General features: G+C 30.8%; 1 protein-coding gene across 12 annotated transcripts in view; it reads right to left on the bottom strand.

Annotated features, from left to right (window-relative positions):
• The window catches only part of LOC148626802 (putative tetratricopeptide repeat protein 41), a 52,727-nt gene that overhangs the window by 17,399 nt on the left and 13,536 nt on the right, over positions 1-21,792 (bottom strand). For 10 of the 12 annotated variants that reach the window (XM_088595024.1, XM_088595480.1, XM_088595234.1 and 7 more), the window contains 15 exons: positions 19,752-20,629; positions 17,177-17,381; positions 14,234-14,451; positions 12,344-12,498; positions 11,309-11,753; positions 10,717-10,956; positions 9,850-9,903; positions 7,927-8,128; positions 7,054-7,219; positions 6,314-6,463; positions 4,961-5,066; positions 4,442-4,575; positions 1,786-2,068; positions 1,249-1,399; positions 864-1,013 (listed from right to left, as the gene is read on the bottom strand). In XM_088595024.1, the coding sequence (XP_088451150.1) occupies positions 864-1,013; positions 1,249-1,399; positions 1,786-2,068; positions 4,442-4,575; positions 4,961-5,066; positions 6,314-6,463; positions 7,054-7,219; positions 7,927-8,128; positions 9,850-9,903; positions 10,717-10,956; positions 11,309-11,753; positions 12,344-12,498; positions 14,234-14,451; positions 17,177-17,381; positions 19,752-20,541 (3,449 nt within the window). In that variant the 5' untranslated portion in view covers positions 20,542-20,629. The remainder of the gene's footprint in view (positions 1-863; positions 1,014-1,248; positions 1,400-1,785; positions 2,069-4,441; positions 4,576-4,960; positions 5,067-6,313; positions 6,464-7,053; positions 7,220-7,926; positions 8,129-9,849; positions 9,904-10,716; positions 10,957-11,308; positions 11,754-12,343; positions 12,499-14,233; positions 14,452-17,176; positions 17,382-19,751; positions 20,630-21,792) is intronic. The other 2 variants (XM_088595721.1, XM_088595640.1) reach the window with 2 other exon arrangements.

The raw sequence follows: 21,792 nt of genomic DNA, 5'->3' as shown, positions 1-21,792 counted from the left end.
TAATAGACAGGATGATTCCTAATTTTTGTTTTGGAGGGGGGATAAAAATCTAAATGTAAGATTCAGCAAATCAAAGAACAACATGGATTCAAGACATAAACTTTAACCTATTCAAAACTGGTCAGTCTTTACAATGTTTAATAAAATGTTTTTCCCCTTTAGGAACCACATTCCTAAAAAGTCAGAACCACAACCCCTACAATCAAGTCCAACCTTGTTGTGGTATGATGCGTTGTTTTAAAATTTCAAAGAGATGGTTTGAGTAATATTAACCCTAAACCATTCTTCTACAAACAATAACAGACAACAAGAAAAATAAAGTCAAGGAAATGGAAGGGAGCCTCCAACCACGATAACAAACATTATACCAAATAGGGCAAGGGAATGAAAGGGAGCCTCCAACCGCGATAACAAACTTTATACCAAATAAGGCAAGGAAATGGAAGGGAGCCTCAAACCACGATAACAAACTTTTTACTAAATAAGGCAAGTAAATGGAAGGGAGCCTCCAACCACGATAACAAACTTTATACCAAATAAGGCAAGGAAATGGAAGGGAGCCTCCAACCACAACAACAAACTTTATACCAATTAAGGCAAGGAACTGAAAGGGAGCCTCTGGCTACAATAACAAACTTCATTTCAAATTCGACCATAATAACAAACTTTATATTAAATAAGGCAAGGAAATGGAAGGGAGCCTCCAACCACAATAACAAACTTTATACCAAATAATTTTCTAAATCATAAAAGCTTTTATATTATCATGAAATGTTTGGGCAAAAGGACAAAGAAACGTATACAGTACAACATTTTTCAAAATTTGAATTATTCTTTTCTTATGTTAGTCTGATAATACAAACCCTTTAGAGTTATCTTTCTTTCCCATTAAGTCTGCTAAGGCAAACAGAGTATCAGCAACAAGAGGATGTGATTTACCAAACCACTGTTCTCTAGTAGATAAGGCTTGTCTAAGGTTAGACTCAGCTAGGATCAAATCTGACTGTTCTGTTCTGTAATAGGAAAAAAATGGTCTACCGAGAAATCCATGAAAAAACAAACATTAATGGATTCACAGAAAAGTTCATTCTTACTTTAAACAACTCTCTGAAAATTCAAATTTTGTTTGATTCAAAGTATATTCAAAGTATATATTACATGATAAATTGAAAAAAATTTCCATTTTTTTACTACATGGTATATATTTCGAAAAATGTCCATCTTTTTACCAGAAGGTATATAATTTACCTCAGTAAACCAAGGTTATACTGAATGTCTGCCCTGGCAGTCATATTACCACACTCTCTGACATACTCTAGACCCTCCTTCAGCAGGTCCTCAGCACTATCATGGAGACCCTCCTTCATCCTTAAGTAACCAAGATGACTCAATAAACAACCTGTAGAAACATTACATTTTACTGATTTCACATCCAAAAGAACAAATTTCAATCCAACTAAAAGTGCTTCAATATAATTGATTAATACATGTACTACATTTCTGCACCTTAACAAAATAAGATACATTTTTTCTATGTAATTTTCTATATAATTTTTCTATCGGTGACAGAGAACAAGAATATCAAGAAAAGCTATTTCATTATGTTTTCAATAAACACCTTTCTGTAAATCAATATCTAGAATTAATCAGTGGTATCCATGACAATACATAGAGATTTCTCTGCAACCTTACCTTTTAAATTGTGTAACTCCATATCTAAATCAGTTTCTTCCTCTTCATCACTGGTATCCATGACAATACATAGAGATTTCTCTGCAACCTTACCTTTTAAATTGTGTAACTCCATATCTAAATCAGTTTCTTCCTCTTCATCACTGGTATCCATGACGATACGAAGAGATTTCTCTGCAACCTTACCTTTTAAATTGTGTAACTCCATATCTAAATCAGTTTCTTCCTCTTCATCACTGGTATCCATGACGATACGAAGAGATTTGACCAACCATTTCTCTGCTTCTTTTGTATCACCATGTTCCTCACAGAACCTTCCCAACATCTCTTGTGTCTGAGCTTGGAGAAAAAGATCAGCCCTTGACAGTGGATAGTTCTAGAAAATTTGAAAAACAAAAATTTTTAGAATTTTTACAAGTCCTGTAAAACATAAGAGAATGTGTAGAGAGGAAAGAAATACATGTACTTATAACTGATGTACCACTGTTTTTTTTTCTTTTAAGGCAGTAAAACCTGTTATACAAAATACAACTGTCACAAATATTTTCATAAAAAAGATTATTATACTATTAATAGAAAATAACCAAAGCATTTTAATAACAACTAAAATTATATTTCCAAAATTCACCATTGTTTATAAATTGTATTCATAATAAGCATAACAAATGTGGCAGTGAATAAAACAAACACAATCTTGTGTTGCATGCCAAAATGTGTAACTCTTCAGTTTTTAAAGACTTGACAAACCCAATAAAATTGTTGCTTTTAAGTACCGATAGATACTTCCTATGGTAGAAGTGATTCCTGGTCTAGAATACCCAGCAGAACAAACAATATTTCCTTGGTTTATATACTAGTATGCTATTTTTTACATGACGATAGTCCTTTCTGTATTCAAATCTTTATTTTTTCAAGAAAATTATACTTTCATCTCCCACTGAAATCAACCAAATCAAGTAAGATAACTCTTGCAAAGTGCCAATTTTAAACTCAATTATTTATTTTTTTATCTCAGAAGTGCAACAACCGAATGACTAACAAAGACTGGTTATGTGGTCTGTAACTGTTTCTGAATTAGAAATAAAAATGAATATGGTGAGTTTTTGAAATGCATGAATCACCTCTTGTCTGATTTTTTATAAAGACTACTACACAGGCAAACATTGTTCACATGAAATTCATGTTAATTGAGCTTCACATGAAATTCACATGACCTTCACATTAAATTAACATAATTTTCACATGAAATTCACTTAACACAAATTGCATGTGAACAATTTTCATATGAAGGCTCAATTCACCCGAATTTCACACTAAACCTGTCATAAAGTTTATTTGCTCAATTTGGGTGAAAATCATGTGAAATAATTTTACCTGTGTACTGATGTACACATTGTTTATTCTACAGAAACATTGAAGTTTTATTTGTAACGAGTCCTCTAATTTCCTGAAAGCATGGAGGATATTAATGATGGCATAATTGCTTGTCATGTGACTGCACAGTTACTCAGTTTAGGACAGTCAGGCTTATTAACTCAATAGTTTAAGAACAATTTTCAGTGTTTGTACATGTATAAAGAGGTTATTATTACCCTTTCTGTATAGTTGTACATGTATAAAGAGGTTATTATTACCCTTTCTGTATAGTTGTACATGTATGAAAAGGTTATTATTACCCTTTCTGTATAGTTGTACATGTATAAAGAGGTTATTATAGTTGTACATGTTTCAATTTTTTCCCTGCAGTTGATAAATAACTTACAACTGCCACATTTGGTGACACACTTCATTCTTACTCACATTTGGTGACACACTTCATTCTTACTCACTTTATTATTATTGCATTTTAAAATTATGAATAATATGATTAATTTAGATCATTAGATCACCAAATGTATAATTCTTAGTTTGGTAATCGAAAATAAATTATTACAATGAATAAGTCAAAATAATAATTTCAAGGCTGAATGCCAATTTTTAAAGTCATTTCAAAATACACATGCTTCAATATAGGATAGTTCAGTAAAAATTATTTATTTAGCAACATTAAGAAGTTTTAATACATTAATCATAATACAAGATAAAGGAAAATATAGAGTAAAGAAAGTGATGAGAAACCTTTCCCAATAAATAGATTTTGATATTACATCCATCACCTTCAAGATCTGTGAAGTTATCATTAAAGATAGGCAACAGAAATAAGATATTTATAGTAATATCTCCTATATACCAGTTACCTCCTATTCCCTACACGTTTTATTTTATTTATAGGCATTTTACTGTTGTTTATTTTAAATCAATAAACATAATTCCTTATACACTGAAGTATAAAATATGACATATTCAAATCATTTTTATGTTTTTTTTCTCTTCCTTTGAGTACAGAAGGGAGGTAACTTTTGGCATATAGTATATATATGCAGAGTGATAAATGGCATCTCAAAAGTGTTGGCAGTTCTTGTGATTCTCATTCCATATAAAAGCAAAGAAATCCAATCTGATATCTACATTATAAAATTACCATATCAATAAACTGAAAAGTAGTTTAGTAAGTTAAAATGATGACTAATTGAATTCAATATAAATATAAGACTAGGAAAAAAAGAGCACTTCTCATTGAGTTATAGTCTAAGAAACTCTTCAATTGATAAGAAATGTTTACTTGATGTCAGGTGTCTATTAAAAGGAACTGTACAATGATGTAGTTGTTGTAGAGAGAGTTAATTATGTATATAGGTTTCAACATTACCTTTTGCATTTTATTGTTAAGTGAGATGAGGATATCCTCTGTAGCCCCACTGAATCCCATATCTTTCAGAAACAGGGCTACTAACCAGGCCAGCTTGGTGGCAAAGGAGGGATAAGCTGGTATCTTCTTTGTTTCTGGAATGATAAATACAACTATGATCTGAAAATAATCCTGAAAAATAATTTCTGCAAAAAATAAAATTAAAATAAAATAAAAATAAAAACAAAAATTTTATTTCAAATTATGAAACATCTTTTCTTTTCTTCAAAATATATCTTTAAGACTTGCATACTGAATCATTTGAAAGAATTTCAAAAAAATTACCTGCCACAAATATTGATAGATTTACAATGATTTTTATGTTCTATACAGTTAATGGTAATGAATCAATAAATGTTCAGATTAAATTCACTTATTATATGTAAGATAATTGGTTATGTATAAGACCGACTGGAATTTATCATGTCATTGGATGAGTGACTGCTTCACTTCATTTAGCTAGAATGTAATCCTAAGTACCTATTGATATCTGTGTGTCTGTATGTTTGTGTTTGGATTCTGTCAGGAATATTGTATCTATCCCATCATCCTTCACAGGGCTATCATTCCTCATACTTTCTTCAACCTGTAATGAAGAAACACAAGTGTACATACTATATTTAGATGTTTTTACACTTGTTACAGTAAAGAAAATTTATATAAATATAAAATACAATGTATGTTAACACAAATTTAATGGAGGTTATCTATATATTGCTGCAAAATTCACAGAAATTTCACGTGATCTTTCTGCATGCCTTCACATGAACTTTTGCCCTGTGAGTCACAAGAATCAGGTAGTACAGTGAAACTTCTCCAAACCAGACACTCAGAAAACTGGTCTTCCCTTCAAACCAGACATTTTCAAAATGCCAGACCGATATACCTTAAAACCTGTGTGTTTTGTCTTCAATAGCCCAGCCATCCCCTAAAACTGTACATCGGCCGGTTTTTCACAGTTTTAGTTGCATATTTCAAATAAAAAACAATCTCTCAATTCCGGCTGCCCAGTTATTGTTCACCTGTAATAAATGTGTCAACAAATCTGTAAATTATTACGTAATATTACGTAATTAATAATTCATTCACTGACTGGTTTGCATTTCATCAGTGGACAGATGATAATTGAAGGGAACAGTAGTTTTGAACATCAAATTTAATCCAGACATTACATTTTGTCACTGGTTGGCTGTACACACGTCAGGCAACCGGGGTCATTTAATAGTGCGATCTTTATGATCTTTGAACTGTCAATTAATGTGGCATGTGCCCAAGCCAAAACAACATAGGGGTGAAGTTATTAGACTTTGTTGATAGGTAATTTACAAAAACAATACCAATAATTAATTACCATCAATAGCCCTTTGATCTTTAATACACATTCTTTCAAAACCGTGATTATTATTTTGTCGGCAGTACTGTTTGTAAAATCAAATCCATTTACAAATGATACAAGCTTTGAAATGTAGTAAAAGACCGAAAGTTTTGAATTGGCATTAAACAAACCCACAAGGTGTAGGGTTATGGAACACATTAATGGAAACAGCTCTTAGAATGCATTGCTATTTTTCACAAAACCAGCCATCCCTATAAACCGGCCATTTTTTCTTGTCCCAGTGGTGGCCAGTTTGGAGAAGTTTCACTGTATAATTAAAAAAAAAACTTTAAGTGAAGAACTGTGTATAATGTAAAAACTAGGTGATTTCAACAGGTACGATCTAGACCCTTCGTCTTTATTCAAATAAAGTAACATAACTCATCAGACAATTAAAAATGAAATCTCATTATTGACTATGTTTTCTCCATCATCTAAATGCAGTTTTCCTTACAAACCTTTTGCTTTTCTCCATCAGATACACTGCTTTTTTCTTCAATGATAGAGAGCTCCTTTTCTGCAGCTGCTGTTGCTATAATGATAGGTATTGTGGATGTGTTTGATTTACTTCCTGAAGACATGCTGGATACTACATCTCTATCTTCATCCTAGAAAAAAATGAGGCATGTGGTTTATGTAACTCATCAAGTTTTTCAGTTAATACATTTTCTTGATTTTTTATTAAAGAAAGTGGCATGGGAATGAAACATGAAATTTAAATGTCACAAAAAACATGTATGACCATTTTTTATAACATTTTGACATGATTGTGAGTGATGGGTTTAAGAACCACCCACACTATATATCACAGTGAATGCCAGAAACAAAAAACCCAAGAAACAGTGAAGTTGGTGGTAAAGGTTTATTTTCTTGTACCTTTATCTGCTTTTTTTATTTTTATGTTTAATCTATCATTAATCATGATTTACAGTACTTATTTTATATACATGATCAAATGTTTACAAAATTATAAATCTGGAAAATAATTTGATGCTGGAAAAAATTTACAATCTTGAACATTTACAATACTATGTATTTCATATAAATGATTAAATCATGTATATGACTTTCAAAATCAGACAAACTTACAAAAATATGTTTACCTTATTTACTGTGCATCAGTGCACCATGAAATCGTTTTTTTTATTTTTCCCTGCACACAGGCCCCCCTTTACCACCACCAGTTAATATCCAATACCTCTTCAATATAAGATACAGGATCCAGTATACCAAGTTTCATTAACATCTGTTGATATGTTGTAGTAACACTGAAACCTTCATCTTTCAATATGTTCCAGTAGAAAGCCAAATCTTGTCGGTTTGATGGATTCTTCTTTCTGTCATCAAGGAATCTTTCTAACATTCTAAATGTAAATACAATATTCGAAAATTTATTGCTAAAAAAAAAGGGTATCTAATGGGACATTAAATGATACCTTACCATGTTGTGTTGTTTTAATATCTTAATATAAACTCCATAATATCCAAAAAGATTCTTTGATATTCAAAGAAAGATAATTCCAATGTATCACAAAAGAATAAGGGGATAAAAAAAAAATTTTAAATGGCTGCAATTTTTTGTTTATACAATTTCATCAAAATGAAATTCAAACTTGATCTGTATTTTATGATACTCAATAAATATAAGAAGTTTAAAAAAGATCCATAAATATCTTCTGAAGTTATTATCTGAAAACCGTCAGGGCATGGACAGACACACAAGTATTCAGAAGGTATCACATAATACCTCACCACTTTGTTTGGCAGGGTATAAAAATATCACATAATACCTCACCACTTCTTGTGGCAGGGTATAAAAATATCATGTAATACCTCACCACTTCTTGTGGCAGGGTATAAAAATATCACATAATACCTCAACACTTTGTATGGCAGGGTATAAAAATATCACATAATACCTCACCACTTCGTTTGGCAGGGTATAAAAGTAACAAATTTTACATACCATTTCCCAGGCATCTAAAGTAGAATGAGATTGGACACTAAGAAATATATATAGTTTTTCATCTGGGCTATAGGACTGAGTACAACTATATGCCCCTTTACTTACACAGGATCTGTCAGAACTTTAACAAGAGTCTTGATATCTCCAGACATCAGAAGTTGCCATGGTAACTCTTCAATAGTTCTCTGACAAAATGGTTGCTGAAGGAAGAATTTAGCAACATGACCATGGAATTTTTTTTTCTGTTCCTTCCATTCATTCTCTGTTTCATTGGTAGTAGTGGCAGCGCCACCAGGTTTCAGAGAATCTAAAAAAGACAACCAAGAAAATTAGTTTTAAAATTTATTGTATCATTTTTCAACTTGAGAAGTCTTTAATTCCAATAAAAAAAATACAAGTAATTCTATCTAATCACAATGTATCAATTCATTTATTTGTAATGTTGAAGATGGACCATCTGCTCATAGACTTTTACAAGATATAAAGTTATGCAGTGAGAAATGAGGTGAATGCCACAACAGTACATTTCTTAACTGTTTTGTGGAATAACATTTCAAACATTTATTTAGTGAAACATGTCAAATGAAGTATGTACAATTTAAGCTATGAAAGGCATTTAAGATAGTGGAAAATGTTATTTAAGAAATTTAAGCTATGTAGTTCTGCAGCTTTCAAGCTCAACATCTAGAAAAAATAGAAAGATTCAATATCATTAAGTTTTTTACATCAAGTGCTTTAAGCAGTCTATGTGAAGATTTTTTCAAAAAAAAACATTTTTAAATAATACACATAAAATAAAGCATCTGTAGAGCTTTGTTCAGCTTCTCACAATTTCATGATAAAAAGATATCATATTTTGACAGTACAAAAATAATTTCTGGTATACATACAAATTAAGTACATGTTACTATTATGAACAGAGTATATATTTTGTTGGATAAAAACTGTACATTGACAACACTCCAAAATCTTTTGATTAAAACATACATGTTCTGAAACTGTAACATCTTGTTAGGATCATGTGACTACAAAAGGTCATGTGACAAACTTGGGACAAAAAGCATGAACATGGTACAGTTGTTAATATGCCTTGTTCAACAAATATTGTCATCAGACATTTTTCTATTCTTATTATATAGCCATACTTTTCGATCAAAGAAAAGCTCTAATTTACAACATATAATCCTCCCTGAATTTTCTGTAGTGTACAACATGACAAGGCTACTATTACCAATGTCCGTAGGATTTTCAAATTGGACACCTTTATAAGAAGGTCACTCAAAAATATACATAAAATCACTAATTTGTGCCAGGGTATTGCATGTTGAGGGAACTAAATAACTTGTTTTTTTTGTGGTGCTGTATAATGAGTAAATTAAAGAACTTTAGTAGGAAAAACCATCAGAGTGGAACCAACTTCAAACTTGTCATGTAACTTATGGTGAACTTATATACCAAAAATCATGTCAATATCTACAAGCGTATAGGAAAAAAATCCGGAAAACTGCTATTTCTGTGAATTTTGCTAAGTTCAAGGCCCGTAATTTCAGTAAAAATCAACAGAGCAGAACGAAAATTAAACTTGACCTGTAACTTATCCAGGTGAACTTATATACCAAAAATCATGTCAATATCTGCAAGCGTTTAGAAAAAAGTCTAGAAAACTGAAGATGGACTGACGGACGGATTGATGGACTGGTAAAAAAAATTATACCCTTCACAACTTCTTTGTCTGGAATATAATAATGATGAAAATAAATGTAAAATATTGTAATGGTCCAAAGTCTCTGTACGGAAAATCTTCAGTGGCTTATTATGGCATGACAAAACTGTAATTTTATGATCATGACTTTTTCATATTTTTGGACTTTGGAACCAATTCAAATGGAGAAGACAGTAGAGTAAATTTAAAAGTTGCATCAGCAAATGTTTCTAAACAGAGTAACATATTGTTGAAGCAAGGCAGGTTAATGGTTAGTGTTAGATTCTACAGTACAGTTATAAAATACAGGGAGTTCTCAAACCTACTAAGACTAAACTGTTTCATTTGGTTCTTTCTACTATCTCTCTTTTTAGCACCTCCTAAAAAGCAGTCATAGTCATCAAATAAAGAGGACAAATAACTTAAGGATATTCAAATAATTTGTCTAAAATTGTTTTCCATTTTTTTTTTAAATACATAAACATCATCAAATTGTCTCCATCAGTGCAGAATCTGTATTTATAGTTAAGATCAAATGAAATTATCAAGGTATATCCAATGTCCTGCTGAAAAACTAGACTACATTCATGTCCAATGAGAAAATAAAAAATAGATATCAACTAAGGTGATATTTAAAAAGTTCCATTAATTTGTATACATATATTTATCAGACTGCAATCATTATTATTTTGATTTTCTTTAAAATTATCCCACACATATTCTAAATAGTTGCCATAGTAACAATAGTATCTAAATAATTTCTACTTCTTCTGTCAGTATTTTTTTTCTACTGTGTTTACATTTATCAAAACATTTAAACAGCTCTTTAAGAATCAATCATAATAAAGGATAATATCTTAATTGACTTTGAATTTGCCAACCATGAATTAACTCCCCTTACTACCAGCTGAAATGTACCACCATATTTAAATATGAAAATAAAGCAATGATTGACATTACTTAATAGCAAAACTCATGCAATGCTGTTTTGAAATGCAAAAACATATTTTTTCAAACATTAAAAGATGCAAAAACACAATATTTTGATGACTGGAGAGCTGCATGCAAAAAAAAATATATGTCATAAAAAAAGTTGCATACAATGCGTAAAAATCTGTTAACAAAAGTCTTTGACAAAACAAAGACAAAAAATTCATGCAAGCTTATGATGCTCCTTTTTGAAAGATACTTACGAAGCAGTACATATTCCACAATTTCCTTCAAATGTTGATGTGAGAAATCTAGTAAGCCATTAGCCTTTTCATGAAGGAATGTACCACTACAGTTTATAAACTGGAGCCAGTCATAACTCTTCACTTCTCTCGTGTTTCTATAACCTAATGTCTTGAGGATAGTAAACACTTCCTCAACAGTCAATCCACCACGACACACTGCAAACAGTCTGAGGGTATCAGGTATCCATCCTTCTAACTCTGGAATAGAAATGAAATGACATGGGAGGGCATCAAAATTAACAATATTTCACTGCACCTATTCATTTCTACATACCTAATACATTGATTTGTAAATTATAAATAGTATGAACAATTGAAATAATTTATGCTTACTCCTTCTTTATGCACATCTACATATGATGCAGAAACTTTTGATAATTTTCATCAAAATCCCCAAGCCAAGAGATCATACAATTATAATCTTCCTCAATGAATTGCTTATAAGATGACAGTATGATTTTTTACTCAAACTTTGTCTATAGGGTGAAGTGAGAGGAATTTTGTAAATTTCAGTTTAAATCAGTAACAATATCCAACAAAGCCATAATACCTAGTTCATCCTCATCCTCAACATCCCCATAAAGACTCTCTTTATTCCAACTATACTCCTTGGTCCATCTCTGGAAACACCGAACACAAAGGTCCCTTAATGATGAAATTTTATCATAAGTCTCATCCAAATACTCAGCTAACTGACAATGAACGCTATAGGATTCTATCTCATTGCCTAGAATTGTCAAAAACAATGGGTTCTTTGTTAACTTAACATCATTTATCTGTTGGTAATGGTTCTTGTTCAATAAGTGGAAATGTTGCTGCATGTGTTCCTCCAGAAATTCTGTCTGTAGCTTGATAGTATTGAATATTGGCATGGAAAGGAGGCAACAGTCCTGTCGCTTGGAAAGTCCATGGAATATGAGATCAGAACGACTCGTTGTACAAATGATTTTACACTGAGGAGGAAATGGGAATGGTAACCACTGTAACTCTTTAATCTGAAATAAAATTTTAGGTAGGTAGTTTTATACTATTGTCAAATACCATTAGCATCAACATGAACTTATAAATAATGTTTACCTCAAATTTGAGGAAACTGGCCTTATAAATAATGTTTACCTCAAATTTGAGGAAACTGGCCTTATAAACAATGTTAACCTCAAATTTTGTCTGCAATATTTGAATACTGTAAACGTATTAATTTTCGCGGTTGCTAATTTTTGCTGATTCTGTCAAGTGAACATAGTCACGGGTATCAATTTTCACGGTTGCAAAAGGATTTTGAGCATTAAATAGCGTTAAAATCAATTTCGTGCGTATTATTTTTCATGGTTTTCTATCCATTGCGAAAATAGTGAAAATTAGAACACTGCAAAAAAAAAAAAAACAGTACGTTTACAGTAATCATAGCAGCAGTTGACTCCAATGTAATATATGACACCTTCCACAAAAATAAAGGATCCCTTCATCCTTTTTACTATGAAGGGTTAGCAAAAATAGGTCAACACTAGTATTGATTGGTGCCAGCCGAAACTGGTTCTTAATGGTCATTATTGGTCCTCTTTAATTATTACTCTGAAATCATTACCTGTCTAATTGTCCTCCCTAGTGTAGCTCCTACTTCATCAAGACCGTCTACCACAATAACAGAAGGTCCTTGAGAAGCCACAGCAAAGAAAGCTTCACAAACCTCCTGAAATGTCCATGGCTTGTTGTTGTCCGTTATCTGGGCCGAGTCTTTGTCTATAGTATACATAAGTAATGACTATTTATACAATGTCCGTTTTATTGACATTTTAATGGAATGTGTACAACTCGCTATGTTAATACTATATTCAAAGTTAGAAATATTTTAACCACATAAAAACTAAAAAAATGTATAAAAAAAATAACAAGAAACCTGTGAGCTTATGCCCAAATACCTCTGCTTCCAAAATTAATAAAATACATTACACCACATGATCAAAATACAAACAGAAAGTTGTAGTGGTTTCAGCCTAAAATAATATCCCACAACATGGCATACCTACCAGGTATATAAGGGACAAGTAGTTGCTAAGAAAACATTAGTCATAAATGCTTGAAAATATCTATCAATTAAGTTGTTAAACAGGATAATCTGAATTATGTAAGGGCTGTATGAACCCCTAGTTGAAGACATATACCACATATCAAGTGGCTGTCAAATGTAGTAACTGAGAAAAATGGGGCAAAAATATATGTTTCAGATAGAGGGACAGACACAGAGAATGAAGAAAACAGTATACCTCTCCATTTTGAAAAATGCTTTGTCAAACAGAAAGTTTAGGTCAGTATTACTGAAAATTTGAGAATCAAAATTGTTTGTAGATAAACTAATGAATAAGTTTTATAAGCAGTTTAGCTGGGAAAATAATATATGATTTTATTTTTAATCCAAATTAAAAAAATGTCCTTGAAATTGAAGAATGGTTAAAAAAACTTTAAAGCGGTTTGTAAAGTATGATGGAGCAAAAATGTAATAAATGGATTATCCAGCATTATTGTAGCCATGATTATTCAACTCATCAGAATCTTTATTCAAAATATAACATGACAACTTACTCAACTAAATAGTTCAAATTATTTTGGTAATACTGAAGTGGAATGAAAAGATAAATTAACATATTCAAGTAAAGTAAAACAGAATAATCTACAAAACTGTCATCCATATACAGAAACATATGAACATAGTTCTTTGATTCCAGTGAGATATACATGTACAGTTTTCTCATAGAGACATTTAATTGACAAGGGGTTAACAAATGGATAAATTTTGTGCATTATAATCCTATTTGTTAAGATCAATTAGTACAAGTTTGGATAAGAGCTTTTATGTGGGAATGGATTAGGTCAGATCTTAGGTCCTAAATAAAATCTATTTATCCACAATCTACAGAGATTAATTTGTAGTGAGAAGGTTTATAGTAAAATCAAATTCAGATTAGATTTCTAATTGACTTCCACCATGCCTCCACTATGATTGCTAGGTGGTTAACTACATAGTTTCCCTTTTAACAACATTGTAGATATACATTTGTCATCAATATTATTTCATGATTTGGAATATATTTTCCTATTAAATTGTTATATTTAAAGTTTTTTTACCCCTAATGCAAGATCTGTTTATATATAACCAATAGCTGAACCTTAAGTAATGGAAGATTAATTAAATACAAACTGTGTGAAGCTAATATAGGTAAACAACCTTTTAAAAATAAATTACTCCATCATCATGGTTCACACAGAGTAATATATTTCATGTTTTATTCCCAATGAAGTAAATTTGACAAGCAAATGTTTCTTACAGGGCAAAACACAAAACAAAAACCATTATAAAATAAGATCCTTTTGGTACAGTCATGGTAATAATTCCTTGTGATTTATTTTCAATGTGAGGGGTCAAATTGATATGAAACTCTTCACTGAAAGCTAAGAATCTTATCTAATATATCATTACCTTGGCGAAAATATTCTCTTAGTTCACAGATACACCTGCGTAGGAAATATGTAATGTCTGTGTTTTTAGAACATGACCCTGTATATTGATGGATGACTTTTATCTCTGGATTTTCAAACTTGAACTTTTTGATCCAGTTAGCTATAAGAGAACTTTTTCCACATCCTCTGTCACCATAAACAGCCATTATTGACTTATACTTCACCTTAACAGTCTTCCTGTAAATAGATATGTAATTCACCACTACTAAAACTACTGAAGAATCAAAGGATTTCAATTCACATTTACATATGTCATTTTTTTAATCTACTACGGGTCTTTTTAAGTATCAGTTCATATAAAATTAAGACAATAGAGATGATTCATGGTGTAGAAAAATCCACTGAATGAATGATGCTTTCACCCACTAAAATCAACCAAATTAATGTAAGAACAATTAGTCTGCCAAAGTAACTATTAAAATCAACCAAATTAATGTAATTCAAGATTGATTAGTCTGTCAAAGTGACTATTAAAATCAACCAAATTAATGTAATTCAAGAACGATTAGTCGCCAAAGTAACTATTAAAATCAACCAAATTAATGTAATTCATGAACAATTAGTCTGCCAAAGTAACTACACGTATTAAAATCAACCAAATTAATGTAAGAACAATTAGTCTGCCAAAGTAACTACTAAAATCAACCAAATTAATGTAATTCAAGAACGATTAGTCGCCAAAGTAACTATTAAAATCAACCAAATTAATGTAATTCATGAACAATTAGTCTGCCAAAGTAACTACACGTATTAAAATCAACCAAATTAATGTAAGAACAATTAGTCTGCCAAAGTAACTACACGTATTAAAATCAACCAAATTAATGTAAGAACAATTAGTCTGCCAAAGTAACTATTAAAATCAACCAAATTAATGTAAGAATGATTAGTCTGCCAAAGTAACTATTAAAATCAACCAAATTAATGTAAGAACGATTAGTAAAATCAACCAAATTAATGTAAGAACAATTAGTCTGCCAAAGTAACTATTAAAATCAACCAAATTAATGTAATTCAAGATTGATTAGTCTGTCAAAGTGACTATTAAAATCAACCAAATTAATGTAATTCAAGAACGATTAGTCGCCAAAGTAACTATTAAAATCAACCAAATTAATGTAATTCATGAACAATTAGTCTGCCAAAGTAACTACACGTATTAAAATCAACCAAATTAATGTAAGAACAATTAGTCTGCCAAAGTAACTACTAAAATCAACCAAATTAATGTAATTCAAGAACGATTAGTCGCCAAAGTAACTATTAAAATCAACCAAATTAATGTAATTCATGAACAATTAGTCTGCCAAAGTAACTACACGTATTAAAATCAACCAAATTAATGTAAGAACAATTAGTCTGCCAAAGTAACTACACGTATTAAAATCAACCAAATTAATGTAAGAACAATTAGTCTGCCAAAGTAACTATTAAAATCAACCAAATTAATGTAAGAATGATTAGTCTGCCAAAGTAACTATTAAAATCAACCAAATTAATGTAAGAATGATTAGTCTGCCAAAGTAACTATTAAAATCAACCAAATTAATGTAATTCAAGAACGATTAGTCGCCAAAATAACTATTAAAATCAACCATATTAATGTAAGAACAATTAGTCTGCCAAAGTAACTACACGTATTAAAATCAACCAAATTAATGTAAGAACAATTAGTCTGCCAAAGTAACTATTAAAATCAACCAAATTAATGTAATTCAAGATTGATTAGTCTGTCAAAGTGACTATTAAAATCAACCAAATTAATGTAATTCAAGAACGATTAGTCGCCAAAGTAACTATTAAAATCAACCAAATTAATGTAATTCATGAACAATTAGTCTGCCAAAGTAACTACACGTATTAAAATCAACCAAATTAATGTAAGAACAATTAGTCTGCCAAAGTAACTACTAAAATCAACCAAATTAATGTAATTCAAGAACGATTAGTCGCCAAAGTAACTATTAAAATCAACCAAATTAATGTAATTCATGAACAATTAGTCTGCCAAAGTAACTACACGTATTAAAATCAACCAAATTAATGTAAGAACAATTAGTCTGCCAAAGTAACTACACGTATTAAAATCAACCAAATTAATGTAAGAACAATTAGTCTGCCAAAGTAACTATTAAAATCAACCAAATTAATGTAAGAATGATTAGTCTGCCAAAGTAACTATTAAAATCAACCAAATTAATGTAAGAACGATTAGTAAAATCAACCAAATTAATGTAAGAATGATTAGTCTGCCAAAGTAACTATTAAAATCAACCAAATTAATGTAAGAACGATTAGTAAAATCAACCAAATTAATGTAAGAATGATTAGTCTGCCAAAGTAACTATTAAAATCAACCAAATTAATGTAATTCAAGAACGATTAGTCGCCAAAATAACTATTAAAATCAACCATATTAATGTAAGAACAATTAGTCTGCCAAAGTAACTACACGTATTAAAATCAACCAAATTAATGTAAGAACAATTAGTCTGCCAAAGTAACTATTAAAATCAACCAAATTAATGTAATTCAAGATTGATTAGTCTGTCAAAGTGACTATTAAAATCAACCAAATTAATGTAATTCAAGAACGATTAGTCTGCCAAAGTAACTATTTCATATACAATCTATATAATTTTTATCTCAAAAGTGTAACGACTGACTGTGATCTGTTACTGTGTGAATTTGGTGGGTTTTTGACATGGATGAATCACCTCCTGCCTGATTTTTATAAAGACTGCTACTTTAGCTTTTGATACAATTGATGAAATAAACAAAACTGTCAGCTTCATCACATGGATAAATATGATCTGCCACTCAATATAATATTACATGTTGTATTAGATTTACAAATCTCTATTATAACTACATTATACTTTAGAATTATCATGCAACTTACTTTTTCTTGAGTATCGTTGTGAGTGTGTGAGTTCTGAGTTTAGACATTTCTTCTTCTGGTTGATAAGGTGGATCATCCAAGGCAGTGAGGGCAAACTCTGTCATTTTCTCCATGGCAGTTTTGACAGCAGGGGAGGTAATAAAAACTTGTCTACGACATTCAGCGAACATTTCATTGGCTGCCCAGTCTCTGTATTCTTCTTGATCTAATATTAGAAACAATTATTAATAAATTGATAGATAAAGTAGCACAGTATTTTCCATGTTCTGTTTTACATACACATAAAGGCTGTATTTTTTTTCCCTACATTCAAAATTAAAAAAAAAATTTTAATGTAAATAGAAGATTGCGAAAATACATGCATCTTCATTTCTACATGTACCATGCTCAAGCTTAGCTTATACTAATATTTATGAGAATATCATTTCATTTTCAGTTTAATATTTAACAACATTTATTCATTTTCTACTGGTTTAAATCATATTTGAACTGAATTAAGATAAAAAATTGTTAAACAATCTGAAAAAATAAACATTTTTGTAAGTAGTTGCCCCAGTGTTTTTTTTCAAACAGCCTGTAGTGTAGGGCATTTATAAGAGATTATAGTAACTACAGGTTTTTTTGCATATAAAAGAATAAAAACGTGCTTTCAAAAATCATAGGGTAGTCATACTTCCTTAGCACAAAGTACAAATGTACAAATCTGTACATAAAATGGAAGTAATGGAAACTACCATCTTTGTAATTGTTTTCATAAAATATTAGTCGTAAATATAAATTTGTCATGCATTAAAAAACAACATAACTTGCATTTTTCCTCAGTATTATTAAGTAATAATTTTTATGAAGCCAATCATAATTTAGAAAAAGTGTGCTCACTAAATCTACATGTATACCACCACTCCACCAAAAATAACCATATACACAGAAATCTTAATCATAGGCTAGGTACAGAACCAAAAAAAAAAGATTTTTGAGGATATGGCCATTGTCTTTGACATATTATGAAAGTTCATCCTTGTTACATGTACACTCAAAAGTGCTATATGCAATGTATCCTTTGAAGTGTTGAATTTCCTAAGTGACTTCGTGGTTTCTTTCTAATAACAAAAAATTTAAATAAATTAAATATGTTACATAAAGCTGTAATCTGTATCTAGAAATATCTTAAAAGTTCATCTAATCATTCCTTTCAAACGGGGCTGAGAAATTTGCCACACATATAAAAAAGTCGCTCAGAAAACAAGAAGTACATGTAGATGATCTATAAAGCTGGAAAGGGGAGACACAATAAAAGTCACAATGCTTAAGCCATAAACCAAAAATCTGTTCATTCTTTCCAAAAGTTGCTGAGAAATCTGTGACAGAAAATTTCCCTATACATGTCCATGTACGTTGTACCACACATGTACACATTTTAAGTCGTTTGGAAAAAAGGAAGTGGATGACCTAGAAAGCTGAAATGGGGAGACATGGTACTAGTCATCATGCTTAAGCTATATATCAAAAATGTTATCATTCCCATGAGTAGAAGCTAGGAAATCTGTAAGGGATATATTTGATATGGACAGAATGACGGACGATTATAACATAATTTTACTACCGATAGATCTCATCATACTGAACACTTTAAAGCTGTCAGAAATTGGCTAAACCTTACAGTTTTAGAGATATATGCGAAAAACTTCTGTCTGACCCTGTGTTCTACATGTATTTTTAGAAATACTCGCCATGTTTTTCAACAGATCAAAAATCCCCATACCAGTTCTGTGAAGAATACCCTAAGAAACATTCATACTAAGTTTTATTTTAATTGGTCCAGCAGTTTTAGAGGAGAAGAGTTTTGAAAAATTGTTCATGTCAATGGAATTCAACAGGATGATGATGACCATGACAGAAGTCAAGTGATGGCAATAGCTCACATGGCCTTTCGGCCAGGTGAGCTAAAAAACTGCACAAATACATGTATGCATCATACATTTTCTTTGAATATTTCTTTTGTTTACCGAAGTATTTTAACAAACCATCTTACATACATGAAGGTATCTACTTAATTCACACATATACAAGTAAAGTAAACCCCATTTTGAAGTACATGTAAACATGTGTAATAGTCTTTTTGGAGAAAAGGACGGTTGCTAAAACCTAAAAATACTTCTGGTAAGTATCCCTGAACATTTTAATACAGTTGAAGGAAACCTGCAGACATGGTTGCTTTACTTTCAGGGATTGTCTTCCTTTTTCATGGTATATCTACCAGTATAATATTTCTAACACCTTCATAAGTGTTCATTTTATTGAAAATCAATATTTTCATGTTGTTTAAAGCCTTAAACTGCTGAATTAAATCTACCTGTAGTATGTTTAAGTGCATGTAAATTGCTTTTAGATCATTTGATATATCAAACTTAACAACATACAGAAAAATTCAGCAAGTACTTTACATGTACATGTATGTATCATTAGGTAATAACATCTTTAGAACAAATAGATAGAAAAAAAGAAATCTATATGAGAAAGAAATAAAATTAATGTTCAAAAGGCTGTGAAATATCTAAATTTTCAGAAAACTTACCTAATATTTCAATGGGATACTCCAGATTGGGGAACACATTTTCAATAATTTCAGTCCAATCTTTCATCACATGGTGACCAAGTTCTTCTAAAGTTTTAAAGAATTTCACAGGAATGCCCTTATTAACAATTCTTTGTTTAAGGTCCCTAATATTCAAGTCAGCATATTCACTGTCAGGCAAATGTATCTGACTAAGCCTTTCTCGTTCATCTTGAGGAAGATCACCATATTTGTGCATCAAGTGTTCAGGCTGACGATAATAGAAATGGCAGTGTTTACAATTATTGAGGAATGCTGCTTGAACAATTTCAAGTTCTGTCAAACTTGTGTTCTGATGACCCTCCTGCAGAACCCAGCCATAACCAGCAGACGCTGCTATCAAGTAATTCTTATCTAACCAATCTGCATCTTCTCTGATGGACAACATACGTCTCGGCAGTTTTGGCGATTCTAAAGGACGATAAGGTCCATAAGTCTCACCAAGCAAACATATGAAGTATGGACAACATTTACAGATATAATCTAATAGTAACTTCAATAAATGACCTCCAATAACATTGTCATCATCGTTTTCCCATCGTATATCTACTGGAGAAAAATATCCACCACGTGCTTTACAAATCTCACATAGTTTAGGGAACACATTTTCTAGGAGAAAGTTTCTTTCTTCAGTGAAATCTCCTGGAGTTGAGCAAATATATGGTTTGACTGGTTTCCTAATATGAAACTTCTGGTTCTGTTCAGGATCTTCATCTTCTCCCTCATCACTGAAGTATCCCTCCATCACCATGCTTAATTCACTACCATCAAATTAAAAACATTTTCATAATTGATATTTAGTTTCCCATTTCAGTCCATAGTCTTCGTTGTCTGTCTTCCTGTAAAATAAAAAACTGTAAGAAATTTGTTAATGAAACAGATCAACTTGTAATAATCCTCTTCTTAAGTTTTGGTATTGAAGTCCCTCATTTGTAAAACCAAGAACAACATGAAAAATGTCAATGAACTATTTTTTTTTAATTCCTCAAAGCTTTTTTTATTTAAATACTAATGTTGTATGTGGACAGACTGAAAGATAAACTGATTAACCAGAACCAACCAAAAGAAATAAAATGATTCAGATGAGAATCCACCTCTGAATTTTACACTCAATAAATATATCCCTCTTTAAGATTTCACCTTCCATCATTTAAAAAGACACAAACATGATCATTGCAAATTTTGGCAAAAATCTTTTTAAAAATTTAATGAAGCATTCCTTAAACACTTAACAGCAAACATAATCCAGTCTTGTAATATTCCCAAAGTTCCAAGTACATTATTCTTCAAATGAAATTTCTATTTAATAATTCTTGTAGATAATGGAGTATTTAACTTATTTTATTGTAATGCAGAGTTCATTGTGAAACAAGATAAATAATGATCCCATTCTGTATACTGTGTCCATGAGATATGTAATTACATTCATTCAAATGGAAAATGAATGTTTACTTAATGCTTGTTTTATATATAAATTACAGAGAATAAAATTGATGTTTTGTCGACACTGCAATCTATAATGAAATATATTTTGTCAATGATAAACTTTTTAATAAAGGGGGATTGTTTGCCTTTTGTAAAGCATGTTTGCTGTCAAATAAATTCATAAAGCGGGTTCAAAATTTCTAATCACAAAGGAAGACAAATCCTGGATTGAGAAAGGACAGGAATCAAATTGAGATTCATTCAAGATCTGGCTTTATTACCATAGCAAACTTGGAATTTGGTTTTTTACCAGTATATTATAAAATAGATGGAGGCCTAAAACTTTAATTTAACGTTACATCTAAATAGTTTCAGAAAGGATAAATTACGGAATTTTTTGTTTTAAAACTGAGCAAACTCTGACGGTTCAGACCTATGTTACCAGTTGTTCATGTGGTGTCAATAATAAAGACTTGCAGACTAGACCAAGAGTAGGTGCAGGTGAGGGCCTAATGGGCGTATGCCCCCTTTTTCAAATGAAAAAAAATAATACATGTTACAAGCTAAGAATAAATAA

Source organism: Perna viridis, chromosome 1 (assembly GCF_037379345.1).
Source record: "Perna viridis isolate PV_CMFRI_1.1 ecotype Kerala chromosome 1, ASM3737934v1, whole genome shotgun sequence".
Classification (NCBI taxonomy): domain Eukaryota; kingdom Metazoa; phylum Mollusca; class Bivalvia; order Mytilida; family Mytilidae; genus Perna; species Perna viridis.
This window is presented reverse-complemented; position numbering and strand designations above follow the sequence as displayed.